The sequence below is a fragment of the Gracilinanus agilis genome, chromosome 1 (genome assembly GCF_016433145.1).
Source record: "Gracilinanus agilis isolate LMUSP501 chromosome 1, AgileGrace, whole genome shotgun sequence".
In the NCBI taxonomy this organism is placed as follows: domain Eukaryota; kingdom Metazoa; phylum Chordata; class Mammalia; order Didelphimorphia; family Didelphidae; genus Gracilinanus; species Gracilinanus agilis.
The window spans coordinates 66,204,142-66,226,154 of NC_058130.1; the positions used below are offsets into that span (position 1 = coordinate 66,204,142).

Genomic DNA, 22,013 nt, shown 5'->3' on the forward strand with positions numbered 1-22,013 from the left:
AGGAAGGAAGGAAGGAAGGAAGGAAGGAAGGAAGGAAGGAAGGAAGGAAGGAAGGAAGGAAGGAAGGAAGAAGGAGCAACAGAGAAGAACAGAATTTGAGAGAATGGACACAGAGATAGACAAACAATGCCTGAGAGAGGGAGAAGGCAAAAGAACCAAAGAGAGAATAGAGGACAACTTCGTATATTTGTAGAATATAGACATTTACAGAGTAATATCATCTTGATTGATTGGGAACAAGCACTTCCTACTTGCTGTAGTAGCTGGTTGAAATTTAGTTGAAAGGCTGATTCAATCCCTGGAATAGAAATTGTCTACTCTTGCTCTAAGGAAGCTGAAATCCAGCCAAGGGACAAGGATAATCATCACAAATGGGAAATTTTCTCGCAACTTCTTGCAAATGGCCTGGCATTTTTCAACTAGTATTCATTCCATCATGTAATTCCCAGCACTCAAACCACAAACGGTAAGAGCAATTTTTTGCATGAAAACCTTACCAACACATAGTCTCTTGGCCAATGTCATCTATCATAAGGGAATGGCCCACTGCAAATACAGGAGATTTGAGAGTAATGCTCAATTCAGTTGTATGTAGGGTACTGTTTTAATATGTGAACTCTAAATGGAAGAATGCTTTTGATACTGGAACTTTTTGTCAGAAGCATGCTCAAAACTCAAGAATACAAAAGCCAAATCAAATTGAAAGCATTTATTATGTGCTTACTATGTCCCAGGCACCGTGCTAAACAAAAAGATAAATAATCTTGTAGGATGAGAGGCTGCATGGTATAGTGGTATTGAGGGCTCAGCTTGGAGACAGGGACTTTAGTTGTTTTTCCGTTGTGTCTGACTCTTCAAGAGACCATTTGGGATTGTCTTGGCAAAGACATTGGAGTGGTTTCCTTCTCCAGTTCATTTTACAGAAGTGGAAACTAAGGCAAGCAGGGTTAAGTGATTTGCCCATAGTCACATAGTTTGAGGCCAGATCTGAACTCAGGAAGATGAGTCTTCCTAATTCCAGACTCAACACTCAATGGTTATGCCACCCAGCTACTCGGAATCAGGGAGACTTGTGTTCAAATTCTGCCTCAAGCATTTACTAGTTCTAGCTTAAATAACTTAACCTTTTTTCAGCCTCAGTTTCTTCATTAGTAAAATGAAGGAGATGGATTCAGTGACCTATAAGGTAACTACTAGCTCTAAACCAATAAAATCCTATGAAAAAGGTCAAGACTAGTGCAAAGCATCCAGAGACTATTACATCAATTTTTAGAGTTCAGTAAAACATTCATACGCCACAAGCTAAATCAATCAATAAGTCAATCATTAAAATTTATTTGGTATCTACCATATGCCAGACACTGTGCTAAGTACCAGGGATACAAAAACAGACCCTCAAGGAGCTCACAATCTAATGGTTGTTTAGCCATTCCCCAATTAATAGGCATTTGTTTTGTTTTCAGTTCTTTGTTATTTTCAAAAGTTTTATATAAATACCTTGATGTACATGGGACCTAGTTGTGACATCCTTAGAACTGGGGATAAATCACTGGGTCAAATAACATGGACATTTTAGTCACTTTATCAGTTTATAATTTCAAATTGCATCCTAGAATGACTGGACCAGATATTGTTTGTAAGTAGCTGCTTGCATGCTGTCTTCCTCTTTAGACTGTAAGCTCTCAGAAAGCAAGGACTGCTTTTTGCTTTTCTTTGTATCTCCAGTATTCTGTATAGTGCCTGGCATAGAGTAGGCAGGTAATAAATAGTTGTTTATTGACTAGAGAAAATTAAACCCTTATTTAGAGTCCAGACTTAGTCTATTTCTGCCAATATCTGGTATTTTAACTGTTGCCTATTTTGCTTTTATGCTCTTCCTTCTCACCTCCTTCTGGACATATACTGAGGTTGTGCAAATATTCCAAACATTCGGTGTAAAAATTAATTTCCCATTTTTACTGAATGGCAATTGTCAAAGATCCAAGACACTTTTGTGCTAATTGACCTCTGGCAAATCATCTGACTTCTCTGTGCCTCTGTTTTCCTATCTGTTAAAAGGGGATAGTAATATTTTGTTTTTGTTTAGTCATTTTTCAATCACATCTGAGTCTTTGTGACCCCTTCTGGGATTTTCTTGGCAAAGACATTCAAGCCGTTTGCCATTTCCTTCTCCAACTCATTTGACAGATGAAAAACATTGAGGCACACAGGGTTAAGTGACCTGACCAGGGTCACACAGTTAATAAATGTCTGAGGTTGGATTTGAATTCAGGAAGATGAATCTTCCTGACTCTAGGCCTGGCAGTCTATCCACTGCACCACCTAGCTGCCCCACAGAAATAGTTAAAACTATCTAATGGCAGAAAGTGGAGAGTGCACCATGTGAGCTATCATTATTATTATAACTATACCAATCTAAGCTAACACATTTTATTTCCCACCAAAACTTTCAATGCTTCTAATATCATCCACTTAACAGATACATAAAGTGAATCAAATGAGCTAAATGTAAGTGGGTATCACTTTCTTGGTTGGTTAAGTTACAAAATTAGAGAACATAAATGAAATGCAAAAATCTTCCTATTTAAAAAAATATGCCCAAAGAACCTAGAAAGTAGATTGTGCTAACCAGAAAGGGCAATTTCATTACGGTGGTTAAAATGGAAATACGGTTACCTTAGATTACAAAGTAATGAAAAGCATAAATTCACATGAGAGCTGGGAAGGGTGCCAGGATAGCAGTTAAGCACACTTGTCTATTGGCCCTTTGATCACAACATCTTTAGAGATGAGAAGCTAATGAGATGGAATATGTTTCTGAATGAGGTCGAGAACAACTTGGGGCAGGAGGGAGTGGTCAGGAGGGTGGTCAGTCCTTCATTCAATAGCCCTCTGAAATCAACTCAGAAATGAAATGATTTTTCATCAGAAAATTTGCAGCCTAAAAGAGAAATAGAGCTCTTCACAGGCTGGGTATTGGGTATTAAGGAGCAGGAGAGTGTGTAGAAAGAGATCCTCTGACATAGTTAGGAACCCTAAATCACTCGACTATGTCTCAGTGGTCAAGGAGACAATTGTGAGGCAAAACCCCAAGCTAGTGGGAGCTGCCAGCACAGCTCCTCTCAGCTATCCCATAAGAGAGAGACAAGAATGAATGAATGGCACTTTGTGGTGAGGGGAAAACTTGGACACGTAATTTTTTTTCCTCCATCAATCTTTGTGTCACAGCTTCAGAACTTCAGCTCGTGAGGGAAAAAATGCATTAACTTTCTCTGCTAACGGTCTGATATCCAAGATATTGATGAAACAGATACAAATAGAGAAGATTAAGAACTCTTTAATAGATAGGTGGTCAAAGAATATGAACAAATAGATAGTTTTCAGAAGAATTTTAAGTGGCCAACAATCATGAGATAGAAAATGTTCTGAATTACAAATGTTAAGGGAAATGCCAATTAAACCAACCCTGAGGTTTCATTTCACAGCCAGAAAATTGGCAAAGCTGATAAAAGACTAAAATAGTCTATGTTGAAGGGGCCATGGGAAGACAAGCATACTAATATATGGGTGGTGGAGCTGTGACATAGTCTAATCATTCTATGAAATAATTTGCAACCAAACTAGAAAAATGACTCAACAATTCATACTTTTTTCCCAGTGATCCCACTACTGTACATAGAGCCCATAGAGGTCAAAAAAGAGGAGAATGGGGCAGTTAGATGGCTCAGTGGATAGAGGGTCAGGCCTGGAGTCAAAGATGACCTGGGTTCAAATCTGGCCTCAAACACTTCCTAGAGGTGTGACTCTAGGTAAGCCACTTAACCCCAATTGCCTCATCCTTATTGCTTCTTCTGCCTTGGAACTGATACTTCTAAGACAGAAGGTAAGGCTTTTCTTTTTTAAAAGAGATTGCATATGTACCAAAATATTCATACTAGCACATTCTGTGGCACCATAAAACAGGAAACAAAAAATGGGTATCCAGTGAATGGCTGAATCATTTGTAGGACAATGAATATATTGTTTTATTATTGAGCCATAAGAAATAATATCAAGGAAACTGAAAAGTTCAGAAAGACTTGTATGAGGTTAAGAAAACTGAAATAAATAAAGCAAAATATAGTACACAAAGTGACCACAACAATGAAAAAGGAAACAACAGGAAGAAAATGCTAAAACTCAGATGATTCCAATGAAGACAAAATCCTATCTCAACTCTCTAGGACTGGTGAGGAAATACTGTAGCACTTTGCCCTCCCCTCTTGATAGGAGGTAGTGAACAAGAGGTACACAATGAAATACCTGCTACCAAACAGTCAATTTGACAGCTTTCTTTGTTCAAGTGGGTCTTTTTTTTTCATTCTTAACAAAGAAGGTTTCATTGTGTGTCAGGTGAGAGGTGTGTGGCTATTGGGAATTGACATTGATGGTTTAGAAAGAAAAGGCACCATTAAAAACTTTAAACCATCCTCTTGATGTTTCTTTGTTATGAAATATTGAGCTGGAAAATCTGTTCTTATATTTATATTGAGGGATTTTTGCTTTAAAATGTATTCTCAGGTCCCTATGACATACTTTCCTAGGTAAGTTTTCTCTTTTCCTTGGGGATTATTGGTAATTTGCAAATCACTATGTAATATTACCTTATATACCACTTCTTGAATCCGTGCTTTCAACTTGGAACTCCCTGTCTTCATCCCAGATACTAAAATTGTATCTCCTTGTTTGGCCACTTTTTCCATCTCTGATATGTAGGAAGGAGGTATATAAGTAGACTCTAAAAATTTGAGGATCCTGGAATAGAAATGACACATTATACAGACTCAGGAGAATAGGACACAGGAAAATGTAATTCACTATTCATTCAGGGCTCTTTAGATTTTATGGAGACATTTAAATTCCACAGTGTGTCTAAATTTGTACATTTGGTACATCACCTGTAACAAAAGACTCACAAATAAATTGGAGATTTCATCCATAGAAGAGCATTCAACTAAACACGTTTTTATTCTCACCAAGGTCACTTAGCCTTCTGAAATCATTTGTTTTTGTACTTGGTTTTACCAGGTATCACATACTAAATTTGTTGAAAAATCAAAACATTTTCTAAAAAAAGTATGCTTTCTTTTTTTAATCAGCAAAAATCTGTCTATCAAAATATTCTTTACATGCTTGTCATATCTTGAAGGTGGCTATCCTCCTGCTCAAATACATAGGTGCTTTTAAACTTGGGCAGTTCACCCTGGTGGGAAAAGAGTCCAAGAGATACAGAAAGAGTCTGCAGCCCCACCAACCAGATAAACTGAATGGGAGTTGTAAGGCAATATCCCTTTGAATGCCAGAAAGAAGCAAAAATAGGAGAAAGCATCTTGGAAAGACAGGTGTGACAGGTGCAGAGTATGACAAATGCTAGGGGAATCTAGGAAAATCAAAAGGCCATAGCTATGGCACTCACTCATTGAGTATCAGCCAATTGTGAGGAATGTATGCCAGGTTTGTAAAGGGTAAATAAAAGGAGAAGACAAGATGTTTCTTTTAATGAAATAAAGTTTCCTCAACTACTGCCAACAATGTCAATGTCAACTAAGTCAAGAAAACTCCCATCTTTGTCTCTGACCAGAAGATGTCAATGGTTGCAAATTAAGTATGAGCATCTAAATGGCTGGGAAACCAGCTATTTAACATATAGATTATCAGCAGAAGTCTAATGAATCCATGAATCATCTACTTTACCTCTGGTGAACAGACAACAAAAACTCACCAGTATATAGTGTCCTTTAAACAACTATACTTTTGTTTTTTCCATTCTATACTTATTACTATTCTTTTTAAAAACTCAAAGGCACACCATATTTATTTATGAATGTAATTCTACTCTTATCTATGAGAGTGAGCCATGGCCCTAAGGTCCTCCCACTGTTTTTGTATTACATTTTGATTATAGGCTAAAGGGAACTATTCTACCCATACCCTGTACAATTACCAATTTTTAAAAACCCCAGTGCAGCCCCACATAGTTTGGGATCCTGGTCTTATCATCTGATGTCTTAGCTCAGATCAGAGTTTAAAGCAGGAAGGGGGGAAAGGAGAGCGCAACTAGGTGGATCAGTGAATTGAGAGCCAGATCTAGAGTCAGGAGGTACTGGGTTCAAATTTGACCTCGGATATGTAACAAATAAAATTAATATAGAAGGATATATTTTAAGATATTAGGGTTTTATTGTAATCCATATTGGTAATTAAGCCATATGCCTGATATGAACTAATTCAAATGCCTCACCATCACGTCTGCCCACCTGGCTTGTTCAGCAGGAAAAAGAACAAGAACCAATCCTATTCTGAGTCTTATACTCCTGTTTTACGTTAGCTTACATCACCGCATAAGGACAGGAAGCAAGTTGAATCATAGCAAATGTAGTTTGAAATGAGATCCAAATGTCCACAGGAAGTTTAGATCAGGGATCTCAAGATCAGTTTAAGGAACCCCAAATTTCCAATATCACAGATACTTCCTGGCTATGTGACCCTGGGCAAGTCACTTAACCCCCATTGCCTAGCCTTTATTATTCTTCTGCCTTGGAACCAATACACAGTATTGATTCTAAGATGTAAGGTAAGGGCCTAAAAACAAAATGCTGGAAGGGTCCTTAGAACTTAGTCCAACTCCCTCAGACGAAGAAACTGAGACCACCCCCCCCAAAGGTAAAGTAAAAATTAAACAGGTAGACCATAACAGAACTGGGATCCAAACCTAGTTTCTTTGAGTCAAAACTCAGTGCTCTTTCCCAACTGGTTTTGAGACATTTGCAAATTTGATCAACGTGTAAGTCTTCCATTTAGGCCTAATAAATAAATGTATTTGTATTTCTAGGATGTAGGATAGTAACTGGAACATAGTGAGCATTTAATAAAACTTTTTTCATTCATTCATTCACTCATAAAGGTAGCTGGTGGCATAATGGAGAGAATTCTGAGCTTGGAGTTGGGATAATGACTATGGGCAAGTTACAACTTCTCTCAGTTTTCTTATTTATAAATTGAGGGGGTTGGACTCTATGGCTTTTAAATTTTTTATAGCTCTTAATCTCCAACCCCACAAAAGGGCCAAGGTGACAGGTTTTTCTCTAACACCTCCTTCCAGATTGACATTCATCACTTAATCCACAATTTTAACTGTCCTATTAGCCAGCCCTCATTTCTCCAATTTATGTACAAAGCAATAAAAATAAATTCTGTCCAATGCCTTAATGAAATCAAAATAACTTTCAGCAATATCATAAGATCATAGATTTGGAATTGGAGGGGATTCTAGGGACAATTATATGCCCAGATAGGTTGTATTCCTCCCCCAAGGTCACACAAGTAAAAAATAGCCAGGTGGAAATTTGAACCTGGGTCTTCTGACTCCAAATCCATTTCTTTCTTCTGAGTCACAGTCTTCTATTTTGTTCTTTATGAAGAAAAGAGAGAATTACTAAGAATAAGAGAAGAAATCAAGAAAGTAGGCTCAAGAGCAGTTGTAGATTAATGAATTTCCTTTGAGTAAGTCACTCAGTATGAGCAGCCATGCCTCTTCTGATTTACCTCTGTTCCACAAACACTAGAGAATTCCACCATTACATTTTAGGCCACTTAGAGCACCACTCATGACATTCAGGAGTTTCCTGAGGCTAAAGCTTGAATTTCCTTTGAATAAAGAAAAGAATCCAAAGGGAGTAGTGGTGAGGAAACATGAAAAAGTGATGACATGGGATGCCTTTGTGAAACTGAAGATAAAGATTGGCAGTGAGTTTCACTAATTTCCGGGCAACGGGGAGAATGGCCTACTACAATCATCTATTACTCAAGGATGACCTCAGTGGTGATGGGAAGATCTTTGTTACTAGCCCTAGCATCATGAAACTTCCCAACTGATTAGGGTGAGAGCCTAGATTTTTAAACTTACCAATAGGAGATTTAGAAGTTGGACGGAGCCATTCTAAACAAAGGAAGTACTGAGGAGGAGAATGATCTAGATTCTAGGGACAAGGGATCTAAGAAAATATGAATTCAGATCCCAATGAGAATTTTGAGGTTAGAGTCTAGCTTGGACTGCAAAGACCCATGGGATTTAGATGGAAAGGTAACAAAAAAAAACTGGTACAGATAATAGTAAGCTTTAATGACACTAGCCAATTGTGGTCAAATAATTTTTTCATACCAATATTCCTAATAATTCATCTACAAATAAAAATTTATTAAGTGCCTATAATGTACCAGGCCCTGCACCAAGAGCTAGGGATACAAAAACAAAAGTAAGTTTATATTCTAAAAAGGGATTATTTACAATATTTACATATTTAAGTATATACAGACTATATACAAAATGAAAACGAGGTCATTTGGGGAAGGAAGGTCTCAACAGCTAGCATAGGGACAAAGGCTTCACATAGCCTACTCCTTTATGCTGTTTATATATTATCTTTTTCCATGCAAATGGTCCCTTGCCTTGCAAATAAAGAAGAGATAAGCGTACAAAGAAAACAGTGCACAGGTCAAATCCTGGTGATATCATTATTTGTGTCACCCTGGGCAAACTCTGTGACAGTATCTCCTCCATAAAGCCATAAAGTGGGTTGGATTGACACAATCCTTTCTAGTTCTAAATCTATGATCCTATACAAAACCTACACAAAACATACCTGGAGTTCTGAGTGTATACCAAGGGGACAAAAAGATTGGATAATGGCACTTTGGGCATCTGTATGACAGCATTTATTTATGGGATGAAAGAATAATATCACTTATAACTAGCATTTGCCTAACACTTTGAAATTTGCAAAGCATTTTATATACATTATCTCATTTGAGCCTCACGGAAAGCCAATGAGCTTAAGAATAGGTATTATTAACTCCATTTTGAAGATGGAGAAACTGGGGCTCAGAGAATTTAACTTACTTGCCGAAGACTACAATGAGTGTCAAGAGGTGGGATTTAATCTCAAGTTTCTCTTGCTATATTCTAGTACTCTTTCTACAAGATATCAATGTCTCTAGGTCTCAGAGGGCAAGGCACTAAGTTCAAGACCACAGCAGGCCTTGATTTTAGAAAGGAAAGAAAAATTATTCAGGTCCTATCCTAGAAATTAACATCTGAAATTTGTACTAACCCAATACAGAAAAATGAGAACTTTCTGAGATACATTCTTCAAAAACACAGTCATCCACTCAACCATATTTTGGAATAGCATTTTAATACTAAAAAATAAATGAATAAATTTCTGGACTATATTAAAGATCAAGCCTATACTAAGAATTTAAATAATAACTCTATGAAGATTCAAAACTATCAAAACTCCTTATTAAGATGTGACCAGAGACTAGCTGCCTTAACTAAAGGATCTCTGGGTTACATGCTAATTTTCATCTTTAGCCTCATCATCCAAAGATCTTTTTGAACTTTAGTTTCTTCATCTAATAATGATATTTTTACTAACTACTTCAGAGTTGCTGCAAGGATAAAATGAGAATCTATGTAAAATATCTGTGAAACTTAGAGCACTATATAAATGTTAGCAATGGTGATGGTGATGATGATGAGGATGATGATGATGATGTTATCATTATCTAAAATCAGAATTTCTAGTTAAATTCTAGCTGAATCCTCTCTAATCTTTCATAAGAGAATGAGCATAGAGCAGTAGAAAGAGTACAGGATTAAATCAGGAAAATCAGTGTTCCAATGCCACCTTAGATACTTGCTACTTTTGTAATCTTGAACAAATCATTTATATTCTCTAGTTCTCAGTTCCTTCACGGAAAACGTGAATGGAAGTAATAGCACCCACATCAGTTTTGTCAGAGGATCAATATCAAGTCTTTTGCAAACCTTGAAGTACTACAAAAATTGCCATCCATAATCTATCACTGACAATTTGTTTGTTATATGCCAGGCCCTGTGGTAAGCACTAGGCATATAAGGGGAAAAAAAGATGAAGATACTCCCTGCTCTTAAGGAGCTTACAGTCTAATGGGGGGAAACAACATACAAATAACTATAGGTAAACAATATATAGAGAGGATAAATTGGAGATCATTGACAGAGAAAAGGAACTAGCAATAAGAGGGATTTTTAAAAAATTTATCAGACAAAAGTCAACTAGGAACAAAGTTCTTAAAAAAAAAAGACACATCTCTGAGAATTGTCAACAAAACAATAGGTATCAAAATGCCCTGAGAAAAGTAAAAAGAATATAATAAATTCATCCCATGATGCACTCAATCCTGAGGATTAATACTGCAAAATTAGTTTCATTTCTAATTTTGAGCAAAGCAAATTTATTTTCTCTCTTAAAAACAAGGAAAATATGCAAAGACTGCTTACCTGAGCGCATTGTGAGAGTCAGAAAAACCATCAGCTTCTGTATCCTTTACTATTGTCCAATCAAAAACCAAGCCAGCCAAAGTGCTGAATGTGTTGCCTGGAAAAAAAACACAGATAGATGGGGAGAAATGAACAGGAGCCACATCAGCCTTTATTATTAGTCAAATGTGTAAGTATAGTATCTATGTTAGGCTTAGGGATAGGAAGGATATAAAGAAATGCAGGAAATGGTAGTATCCTCTGACTGAAGATGGGAATCCCCTACTAATGCATATGAAACAGTTTATAACTAAGTACAAAATTGTGTGCACAGAGGACCAGTGGACTTACCCAGCCTAGACCTGGGGGCGGGGGGGAGGGCGGTCTATGCAATCTGTTTGTGCCAGAGTATCACTCTTGGGAGGTTTTAAATTATTTGCTTGCCTTGCCCTTTCTTTCTATGCTTAAAATTGTCCAGGTTGGCTGCTTTGTAGTGATTTGTAAAGCCTTGATCCCTTCATCTCTACTGACTCATTCATCAGTGCTATGAAATGATTGATATCTTTGTTCTGATTTATGTTGTCTTGTATAAAAAGCTTGAGGCTGAGAATTCATTCCTGGGTCTCCTCAAATCAGGGCAATTGGACCCAAACTGTACATCTCTACATCTCCTCGATGGTGAATATTCAAAGGATATCTGTGCTGCTGGGCAACCTAGAGTTAAGGGATCCTGGGATTTGGAAGTGATTATGTGGCAGAAATAGCCAATGTTCCTACATGCTTCCTTTCCCTGTTATTGAGCATCACAGGTTGTGATGACCTGACAAACACTACATTTGGCAGTATATTCCAGATTCAGTTCTGATCCTCCAAGAACAAACCTGACCAATAGAGTCAGCTGGACAATTTTCACTATAGATCTGGAAACATCAAAAAAGAAGAATAGAATCTGAAGTCAGTAAAAAATTCTTGAAAGAGATAGATCTTGAGCTGGACCTCAAACATGCCACAATAAAAACAACCTCAGTTACATAGGATACTCACCAACTTTCTAAATGTATAAGAAGCATGCCTTTGTTTAAGTGGCCTAGCTTGCTGAGTATTGGTTACCCATGAGGCACTGCTCTGCTTGGGGAAAATATCATTTCCCTCTGTCCACAGGAATATTTATCATCCAAATAACATCTGCATTGCTACCTACCTCCTGACAGAATGACAATGAATGCATGGGGCAGAATAAAACATATATTTTTGGACATAGGCAATCCAGGAATTTGTTTTGCTTAATTATAAATACATGCTTCCATGGTTTTGTTTTTCTTTTTTTTCTGCAATAGTAGAGGAGGGAAATTTTGATTGTTGTTAGTTGAAAAAATTCCACAAAATTTAAGAAAACAAACCAATGAAAACAACTCACTCCTATACTTCAAAAGATCTAAAAATATCTTTAGACAGACAGATAGACAGACAGACAGACAGACAGACAGACAGACAGACAGACAGACAGATAGATAGATAGATAGATAGATAGATAGATAGATAGATAGATAGATATTTTCTGGCATCCTTGTAAAATAAATCTAAATACTTAAGGAATTCAATGGACCAAGTTCATTCTTTCCACAGTTAGTAAATTGGTAAACAAACATTTAGAAACAATTACTATATTCTAGGCACTGTACTGAGCACTAGGTATAGAAAGAGAGGCAAAAACATTGTTCCCCAAGGAGCTTTCATTCTAATAGGGAAATAACATGCAAAACTATATGAATACAAAAAAATATACAGAGTGGATAAAATTTAACCTCAGAAGAAAGGTACTAGGGAGAGAGGAAGGAAGGAAAGACCTTCTGGAAAAGAATGATTCAAGCTGAACTGTAAGTGAAGCCAGGGAAGCTAAAAGAAATAAAGAGGAAGAACATTCCATGCACAGGGGAAAACCAGGGCAAAAGCACAATTGGGAAATTGTGTCATGTGCAAATAATAACCAGTAAGGCCTATGTAGCCAGAACACAGAGTACATGGTGGAACAAAGACTGAAAGTGTAAGAAAGTTTTGAAGGGCTTTAAATGCCTAATAGAAGACTATATTACACCTTGGAGTTAACAGAAAGTCACTAAAGTTTACTGAATTTGAAGTAGGGAAAGACGATTTAGTCAGACCTAGATTTGGGGAAATCACATTAGCATTGAGTGAAGGATGGATTAGAGGAGATATGTGAGACAAAAAGACCAATTAGAAGGCTACTACAATAATCTCAAAGACAGGGGATGAGGATCTGTGCTAGGGTGGTCACTTTATGTGAGTAGAGAGAAAGAGATGTATCTGAGCAATGCGACCTATAAAGGAAGAAAAAATAAGATTTGAAAATAGGTTAGACATATAGGGTAAATTAAGGAAAAACCTGAGGTTGTAAGTCTGAATAATTGACAGTATGGTGGGCCCTTGATCATATAACCAAAATGAAGCATTAGCTACTTTCTCTAATCCTCTCCAAAGTAGGGCTTTATGTGTAAAAGATAAAGTTATGATCTAAGGTGATGAGAACCCAAATGAAGTAACTCAATGAACTAACAGCAGAAGTAGCTAATAATCCTGATCCCTAACATCACTCAACACTGACAATGTGACAGGGATGTATAAGCTGATCCACAGGCTTCCAAAAGGACTCAATTCTGCCCTTCCCCTTCCTCATGCCACAAAATGCCCAAAGCCAAAAGTTTAGTCTAACTAGAACTGTAGTAAGGCAGCATATTGTGTTGCAATAATACTCAAGTAGAGAATTGAGAAACAGAGGGAAGTAGGACAGGGCACAAGTGAGTGGGAGGCTCTACTAGGCCTAGAAAAAAAAAGTGGAGGGGGACTGGCATCCAACTGTGGCCAGTCCTGTACTCTCAAAAGCCACTTTCGGCTCCTAGGGAAACTTCTATCAAAAGGGAAGGAGTCTGAAAATAAGCAATAGGGAAATATTAGGGAGGAAAAAAAAGACAAATTACCAAAGATTTCAGGAGGACAGAATTTAAAGATCCTGAATAATGCATATTGTTGCATATAAACCAAGAAGGAAGATAATAATAACAGAAAGAAATATGGTACCCAGACCATCTAAATGAATATAAATATAAGACAAAGGAAAATGAATCAACATCTGATGATGCAGAAGAGTTTGAGATATAAAGGGAAAAAGATTTTCAGTCATCCAAAAGGTAACTGGTGATATAGCAGTAGAATTCAGGAGAGAGACTAGAACTGGCTATATAGATCTGGGAATTATATATAGATATGATAACTGGACCTTGAAGGCTAAGAAGATCTTTGAGAGAGAGAGTAGTGAAGAAAAGTGTCCAGGACATTGGAGATACCCTTGGTTAGTGGGCAGATGCAACTGCAGTGAAATGGTTAAGAGAACTATGCCTGGAATCAGGAAGACCTAAGGTCAAATTAAGCCTCAGATACTCCCTAGCAGTGTGACCTTGGGCAAGTCACTAAACCTCTGTATGAGTAGAAGGCAGCTAGGTAGCTCAGTGGATAGAGTGCTGAGCTTGGCATCAGGAAGACCTGACTTCAAAACTGGCCTTGGATATTTCCTAGTTATGTAACCCTTAGCACTTAACCTCTGCCTGATTTAAAAAAAAAGTCACTGGGGAAGGAAATGGAAAACCACTACAGTATCCTTGCCAAGAAAATCTCATGGATATCTATGGTTTATGGGAACATGAAGTTGGATATGAAACTCATAGATCAATCGATCAGTAATCATTTATTTAGCACCTACTATATTCTAAGCACTATGTTAGGCACTAGGGATACAAAAACAAAAAATGAAACAATATCTATTCTCTATTTTATATAAACAATCTGTTTTATCAGAGAGAGAACATATAACTATGCAAAGAATAAAACATGTCCTTAATAAATACAGTATAGAAAGGTAGAGAAGACAATGGCAGTTGGGGGATCAGGAAAGGCTTTATCATATTTGATTTACATTTTGATGAAAGAGAGGGATTCTATGAGAAGGAAGGAGGGAATACATTCTAGGCATTAGAAACAGCCAGCACAAGGCACAGGGATAGAAGATGTGATGCTGGGTAAGGAACAGGGAAGCAACCATTTAAGAGTGTGGAGAAAGATAGAGTGGATAATATGGCTAGAAAGAGAAATTAGCGCCAGTTTATGGAAGGATTTAAAAGCCAAAGTAGTTTATATTTTACCCTAGAAGTAATGGGGAGCCATTAGAGTTTACTGAGTAGGGGAGTAGCATGGTTTGATATGTATTTAAGGAAATTTATTTTAGAAGCTACATGGAAGAAGGAATAGTTTGCAGGGCTTAAGGACACTTAAGTCAGGGAGACATTTCAATAATCCAGAGAGGTGATGAAAGCCTGAAATAAGGTCTTGACCATGTGAATGGAAGGAAGGGGTTGGATTTAAGAGATGGTATGGAAGTAGAAATAACAAGATTTGGCAGCTAATTAGCTATGTAGGATGAGGAGCTGAGGATAATGCTGAGGTTCAAAATATGGGAAAGTGGAAAAAATCAGAGTGCCTTTGACAGAACTAGGGAAGTTTGCAGTGATGTGAATTTTGGGGAAAAGATAAGTTCTTTATCATACGTTTTGAATTTGAGATGTTCTTGGGACAGCCAGTTTCAAATATTATTTATTAAACAATTGGTGATTCAAGACTAAAGCCCAGGGGAGAGGCTGGGGCTGGAAACCTAAATCTGAGTCACCTGCACAGAAATGATAATAATACCCTAGAGATTTTATGAGGGCACTGAGTGAAGGACAAGAAGACAGCCTAGGACAGATCTCTGGAAAATATACATAGTTAGTGAGTGTGATATGATGACCCAGCAAAGGAAACTGAGAAAGAATAGGCAGACACGTAAGAGGAGAACCGGAAGAGAACAGGGTCATGAAAACCCAGAGAGAAGAAAGTATCCAAGAAGAAATTATGGTCAATAGTGTCAAATAGTAGAGAGAAATCAAGAAGGATAAAGACTGAGAAAAAAGTAATCAGATTTGGCAGTATGACACTGGTAACTTTGGAGATCAGGGAACATTATGAACAAGCAGTCAGTAGAATAATTGTTAGAAAATGTTGACTCACCTTCCCTTTTCCAGTCTTTACTACCAACTTTAAAATATTCCTTCCTGAAATGTCTTTCCTTAAATCTGAGTCATTTACCAGTAGGTGGGGTAATGTAATGCAAAATTCTGGGGAGGCATATTTACATTTATTATTTCAGATGTCTAATGCAGGACCCAGAGGACCTTTCCCGACTGGAAAACTAATTAAGTTCTCTTCTGGTTCATGTTTTAAGCTGAATGACAGAAGCAGGGCAGAGAAAGGAGGGAGAGGAGAGAGAAGAAAAAGGAGGAAGAAAAGAGGGAAGGGGGAAAGAGAGAGAAAGAGAGAGAGAGAGAGAGAGAGAAAAGACAACAGTAGACACCTCCTCCCTGCTTTCCACTACCTATCCTTCTCAAATTAAACAATTCGCAACCCCTGGCAAGTACAGAATGGTGGATTTCAGCATCCTGATTTTCAATTCTGAGAAAATAATGTAATTTTAACCAGTTTAATGACTTGAAAATCAACCAAACTGCCATCACCATGTACGTGTTCCTAGAACGCATCCAAGGAATTATTTAAGTCTCTTTGTACTGTCCTTCTGTATCTGCTTGTTGATTGACTAAGGTGGAATCATGTTTTATACTCTGTAAAATAATAGAATTGTTGGCTTAGATCAGAGACTCTGACTTTGGATCCATAAACTTAGTTGTTGCTGCTGTTTTTTTTAATTATTTTGATAATTGAGTTTCAATATAATTAATTTCCCTTATAATCTTACATTATATCATGTATCTAAAAACATTATTTTGAGAGGTGATCCACAGGCTTCATCACTCTGCTAAAGGAGTCAAAGAAAAAAAACTGAATAAGATTCCTGGGTCCAGATGCTCTCTAACATCTTGTCCAGCTCTAAAGTTTTCTAAAACCATTTGCAGCTCTGGTATTCCATATCCCATGATATGAACTTCCAGGGCTTCAGAGGTCACCCAGGGCAGCCAATACCTGAAAAAAGAACCCCATCTACAACATGCCTGACAAGCATTTGCCCAGTATTTCTTTAATGACTACCACTGAAAGGCAAATCTCCTCCCTTTGTGGGCAGTCCATTCCACTTAATTAAACTGGCTAAGTTAGTTCTCTAATTGACAGGAAGTATTTATACACATCAAGCCTAAACTTTCATCTCAAAAAAAAAATTTCCTTTTTTCAGCTTCCTCCATTGCTCCTAGTTCTGCCTTCTGGTGCCAAGCAGAACAAAGTTAATCCCGCTTCCCCATGGCAGTCCATTCATTCTATCAGAACTAGAAATTTAAAAGTTTGATAGTGTTAAATACTCACTAGAGTTACATTAGTCCTCACTGGCTCAATCTGATCAACCATAGAAAAATCCCACTGGCACAAGAGTTTGAAATGCCATCTTATTTTTGAAGGAATTATAATCCTAATCTAAACTTGCTTCCATTCCTCTGAATGAAGAGCCAAAAGCCATATTTCTTCAGTCGCGTGTTCCCTTTTGATAAGAATAGATTTTCCAATCCTGTGATTAGATCATAAAATAATCACCAATGGCTTGATAAAAGAAATCTCATTATTTGTGGTTAGTTCTTATCATATGTTCCCTTATCAAATAGCAAGGGAAGCTTTAAAAGTGATAAATGGTGACAGGAAATGACTTCTCAATATGGTATAGATGAAAAGAAAAAAAATTAAGAGCAATGGCATCTTAGTATTTCCTAACGCTTCTTAAAAGATTTCTTTGCCAAATTCCCTATCAAAAGTAGAGACAGCTTCAAATACCTGGCAGGAGAATACTAAGTTAACAGAATTTTAGATAACCATTCTAAAGATAAAAAGTACTTTCAATTTTAAATAGCCCACACTAATTTACACAAATTGACAATAACAGAACAGCATACCTGACTTTCCAAAAGACGAAAAATAAGGGATAAAAATATACCAGTATCATCTCATACATGCATAGAGTGTCATAGCTCAAAAGGACTTTAAAGGTTATTCAAACCTTCATTTTACAGACAAGAAAGCCGAGATAAAATCACTTATTTAGTGTACACTGGAAAAAGAAGGCAAGAGTTACTTGTGTGATAGATTTAATTCAAAGTGCTTAATGTGTTTAAAGCAATGTGTGAAGTGCTAGAGGCATAGAGATTTTTTTTAAATGGACCCTGGCCTCAAAGAGATTACATTCTACTCTATATTAGTTCATAAGAGTGAAATTTTGGACTTGAAAAAGACTTTTAGATGAGTGGGGAAACAGAGAAGGAAGATATATATTAGCTATAGTAAGTATGAAAGGCACAAATTTTCTTTATCCTATTAAATTTAACTACTATGTTCTAAAAAGGACATCTAACTTCTATTATAATTATCTTTACATATTTTACTCTATCCTTATCCCCTTGATAAATTATAAGCACCCAGAGAGCAGGAATCATATAGCATCACAGATAGCTGGAAGAGACCTTAGTGACCATCAAGTTCAACCCCTCTGCCAGTGGTAGAGGTTACAGGACTTGCAGATTTATATATTGGTCTGCCTGATTCCAAGTCCAGGGATCTATCCACCATGCCACCCAGTGGGCATGCATTACTTTTCATCTTTCCATAAACTGAATGATTTGCCTGTTGAGTTGCTCCTGGTCTCCAATCCAAGAAATCTCTCAGCTCATCTACAGGTTCCAGGGTTTAGCATGGGTCAGAGCAGGGCAAAAAATTATCTTCTTGACCCAGAAGGTACCTTTACATATTATAGGAGCCCATTTCCCTTGGTTTGGTACAGTCTAGTCAAGAAGGTTTTATTGGGATAGTTAAGCTTGTTTGTTGAGTCATTTTTCAGTTGTGCCGGACTTTTTGTGAGTCCATTTAGGGTTTTCTTGGCAAAGATATTGGAGAGGTTTGCCATTCCTCCTTCTCTAGCTCCCTTTAAAGATGAGAAAACTAAAGCAAATAGAGTTAAATGACTTGCCCTGAGTCACATAGCTACTAATTGTCTGAGGCTGGATTCAAAGTTAGGAAGATGACTCATAAAGTCCAGTATGCCATCCATTGCTGCCTTGTTGACCTATAAGTAAGCTAGAAAACTACTGATTGAGAATCTTGTTAAACCACTTAAGTTCCAGTATGGATTGAACTAGATAACCTTGTATTTTGTTTCTAATTCTAAGATTCAAAGATTCTATTCCACACTCCATGGAATGCAAATGGAAAGGCTGGACAAAAAAAGAAAGTTCAGAAAAATAAAGGAAAGTTTAGTCATCTACAAAGAGAATTAAATTCATTCTACCACAAGACATCTGGTGCTCTATAAATAGGGCAGGATTTAGAGTTAAAGATTGTAGGTTCAAATCTGAGCACTGCCACTTAAACAGCTATACGACCTTGGACAAATCATGTAATGTCTCTGGACCTCAGTGTCCTCATCTATAAAATAAGGGGGTTAGAACAGATAACATACAAAGTCCCTTTCAGCTCTAAAACTATGGGCCCAATCATTCTGTTGTGTTGATCATACCTTTCTCCCCACACAATATATGCCGACTAATGGCTGACCTAATAAAAGGGAGAAGATAGAAGTGTTGGAATGCAGTTTTACACATAGGAAATAACATAAAGAGATTGTAATACTTCAGCTTTCCCTGGGCAAGGATTAGTGGCTGGCTTTAACTCAGACTAGACTAGACTAGAATGTGACCATTCAAGTTAGTGAATAGCAAGAGGCTTCCAAGTTAGGCCAGGTGGACTAAGGATACAGTGAGACTGGGCTATCACTGGGAGGAGCATAAAAAATAAGAGAAAGATCATAAAATCAGAGATACAGTCTCAAGAGGAAAATATCCCCCTTTTGGCCCCAGGTAGTAGTAATAGAAAATTAATCAGAGGAATACTGGCAGAAACCCAGGTGAGAAAACATTCCTTTGAGATTTCCCTGAGTGGGAAAGGCAGGAAGAGATTAGAAGGTCCTTCATTTTGTCACATAAGCAGGCTGGGAATAAAAGCTTCCCAAATAATTTTTTTTGGGACACAAATCAAACACAACTTCAAATAATCCTCAATGGTTATGAACTATATAGCAGGACACAGAAAATATGGCTAGCAACAGCCACCATGTCTGGGCATGCTAATATAAGGATTTTTAATCACATGGCTTTATAAAACATAAACCTCATTCAGTGCAACCACTGAAAAATTAAAAGACATCATTACAGTTCATAAATGCAATTAAAATTGGTAATAAAACCATAATTAGTGGAAAAATAAGTTGTAAATTTGCACCAGGCATTTATTTTTGTAACTTCTGTCTACATTCTAAATCTCACTGAAATCCATTAAAAATATGGAAGCTTTTACCATTTGAAAGGTTTTTTTGGTAGACTGATCCACAAAAGAGGCCTCCCAATTCTTTGACAGCATCCCATATTCATTCTTAATCAGTTTACTTAACAGTTGACAGGAAAATGACTTTAAAAGACTAGTAATGAGAATCACTAGTCAAGAACTGGAGAGGAACTCAGGGACCATTTAGTGCAAATCCATCATTTTGCAGATAAAGAAATTGAGGCCCAGTTAAGTGAGGTTTCACACATAGCAAGTGTCAAAGTCAGGAAATGAACCCAAATCCTCTGGCTCTGGAATCAATGCTCTTTTCTTGGTACCATGGTTCATCAGTATGAGCACTTCCTCTACCAATACGGAACCCAATCCTATCTTGCCTTAATAGACAGTCTTTGTGGTTTGCTATAGCCAAAATACAAAACTAAATCATCCTTCTAGGGATAAGCCTCTCTAAACTTATCTAGGCTAACCTTCAGATGGCAAATGTACCCTTCATCATGATATAAACTCAAAGTGATTCCAGCTTGATTTGATCTTTGGTACAGTTTTTGAGAAGCTAAGGTCATCTCTATACTTTGATGAAGCAAAGAGAAGCCCTTTAGTGAAAACAAATTAATTCAAAATTCTGGATGGGAAAACATTTCATTTTTTGGATCTATCTTCTCCAGGAGGCAATATGGGATAGTAGACAAATGGCTAGTCTCTGCATTATCAAGTTCTGGCTTTAAGTTCTGCCTCTGACAATAACTAGTTATGGGATTCGGGTTACCTCTGACAATTGTCTAAGACCAAAACTTTCAGAGCTGATCCATGTTGCAAGTTCCCCACGATGATTAAATCAAAGCCCAATTTTTTTATAAAGGGGGGAGGGGCTTACAGGGTGGCAGCTATGTAGATATATGAAAATTCAAATAACTACCCTTCCAAAAGGACAAAGGGTCAGTGCTCCCCTCAAGAAGGAAAGTGTAGCTTTAATTGAGCTAAAATACAGATGAATATACAGCCAAGATCGAAACAAGAGGCCTCTGTTCTTTATCTACTGACCAGTAATAAGCACTCCTGGCAGTAAAGAACAAGAAGCAATGCCACAATTATGTTCTGTTTATATAAACAAATGATTGCTTATGAATAAAAAGTTGCCCCTTCATTACCAGTCCTTTTGGTTATTATTAAGTGGAATCATTTGTAGTTTGAATCTTATACTCTTGAATTTCTTACTAGGGGAACAAATTTTTAGATACAAACACTTTTGGTCAAGGACCTGACCAAAGCAGGATTTAAGCAAATTAACAATCTTTATTCCTGGACATTTGATGATGGGGCAACTGTCAAAGTCTCACACACTTTCAGGTGAAGTCAATTCAATGAAAATCAGTCAATGCATATTTTTAAGCATCTCTGTTCCCTAGTACTGCTGGACAGCATAAAAGAGATCTGTCCTTAAGGGGTTTCTAGTATATTAGATTACAAACTCCTCAAGGGCAAGGATCACTTATTTATCATTATACAGGGGGCCCACAAAGTATTAGTGCAGCTTTAAACTTTAATGGAAAAGAAAAACTTCTCACAACATAATTAGCCATATCAATAACAAGAGCAAACCATATGATTTCAGTACATTCAGAAAAGAAAATATAACTCTTATACCTATAAAAATACAATGCTATGTAGTCCCTATCTAAAACAAAAAGCAAACATTATTTGTAATGAGGACAAACTACATGCCTTTCTAATGTGATCAGAAGTGAAAAAAAGGATGTTCAGAGTTGGATATCAATATTGTACCAGAAATAATATCTATACTGTATAGGGTGAGTATTGAGGGTAAATGGGGCATCTACACTCCCACCTTGTTAGCTTTCAATTCAAAGGCCAGATCAGCTATTCCCTCGCCCCCAACCCAGGGAAGACATATGAGGGAATAAACTCGAAAAGGTTCCCAACTGGCAAAGCTATAATGCGGATGTTGAAAGAAGGTGTTGAGGATCAGTTGTGACCCTAATGGGTTAGATTCCACCCTCAGAGCCAGCACTATGGAGACAAGCCTCCCCATTCTCAAGTTTTAGTGGCTTTGCCCTTCAAGATGGTGTTTGGTATTCGTCTTCCCTCAGCCACAAAATCAGTCTCCCTCCCCTCCAAGTAACAGCCCTAAACTACCAGTAATGAACTAATAACAATTTATTATAAGGATGAGGGAATTCAGGATAACAGAGTGAGGGATATTTGAGGATTTATAAGGAAG

The 22,013-nt window shown here is 37.2% G+C and overlaps 1 protein-coding gene across 1 annotated transcript in view; it reads right to left on the bottom strand.

The window, feature by feature from the left end:
* The window catches only part of NUP210 (nucleoporin 210), a 168,472-nt gene that overhangs the window by 106,575 nt on the left and 39,884 nt on the right, over positions 1-22,013 (bottom strand). Inside the window, exons 4-5 of the mRNA XM_044676266.1 lie at positions 10,364-10,460; positions 4,644-4,794 (exon numbers count right to left, since the gene is read on the bottom strand). Of these exons, the coding sequence (XP_044532201.1) occupies positions 4,644-4,794; positions 10,364-10,460 (248 nt within the window). The remainder of the gene's footprint in view (positions 1-4,643; positions 4,795-10,363; positions 10,461-22,013) is intronic.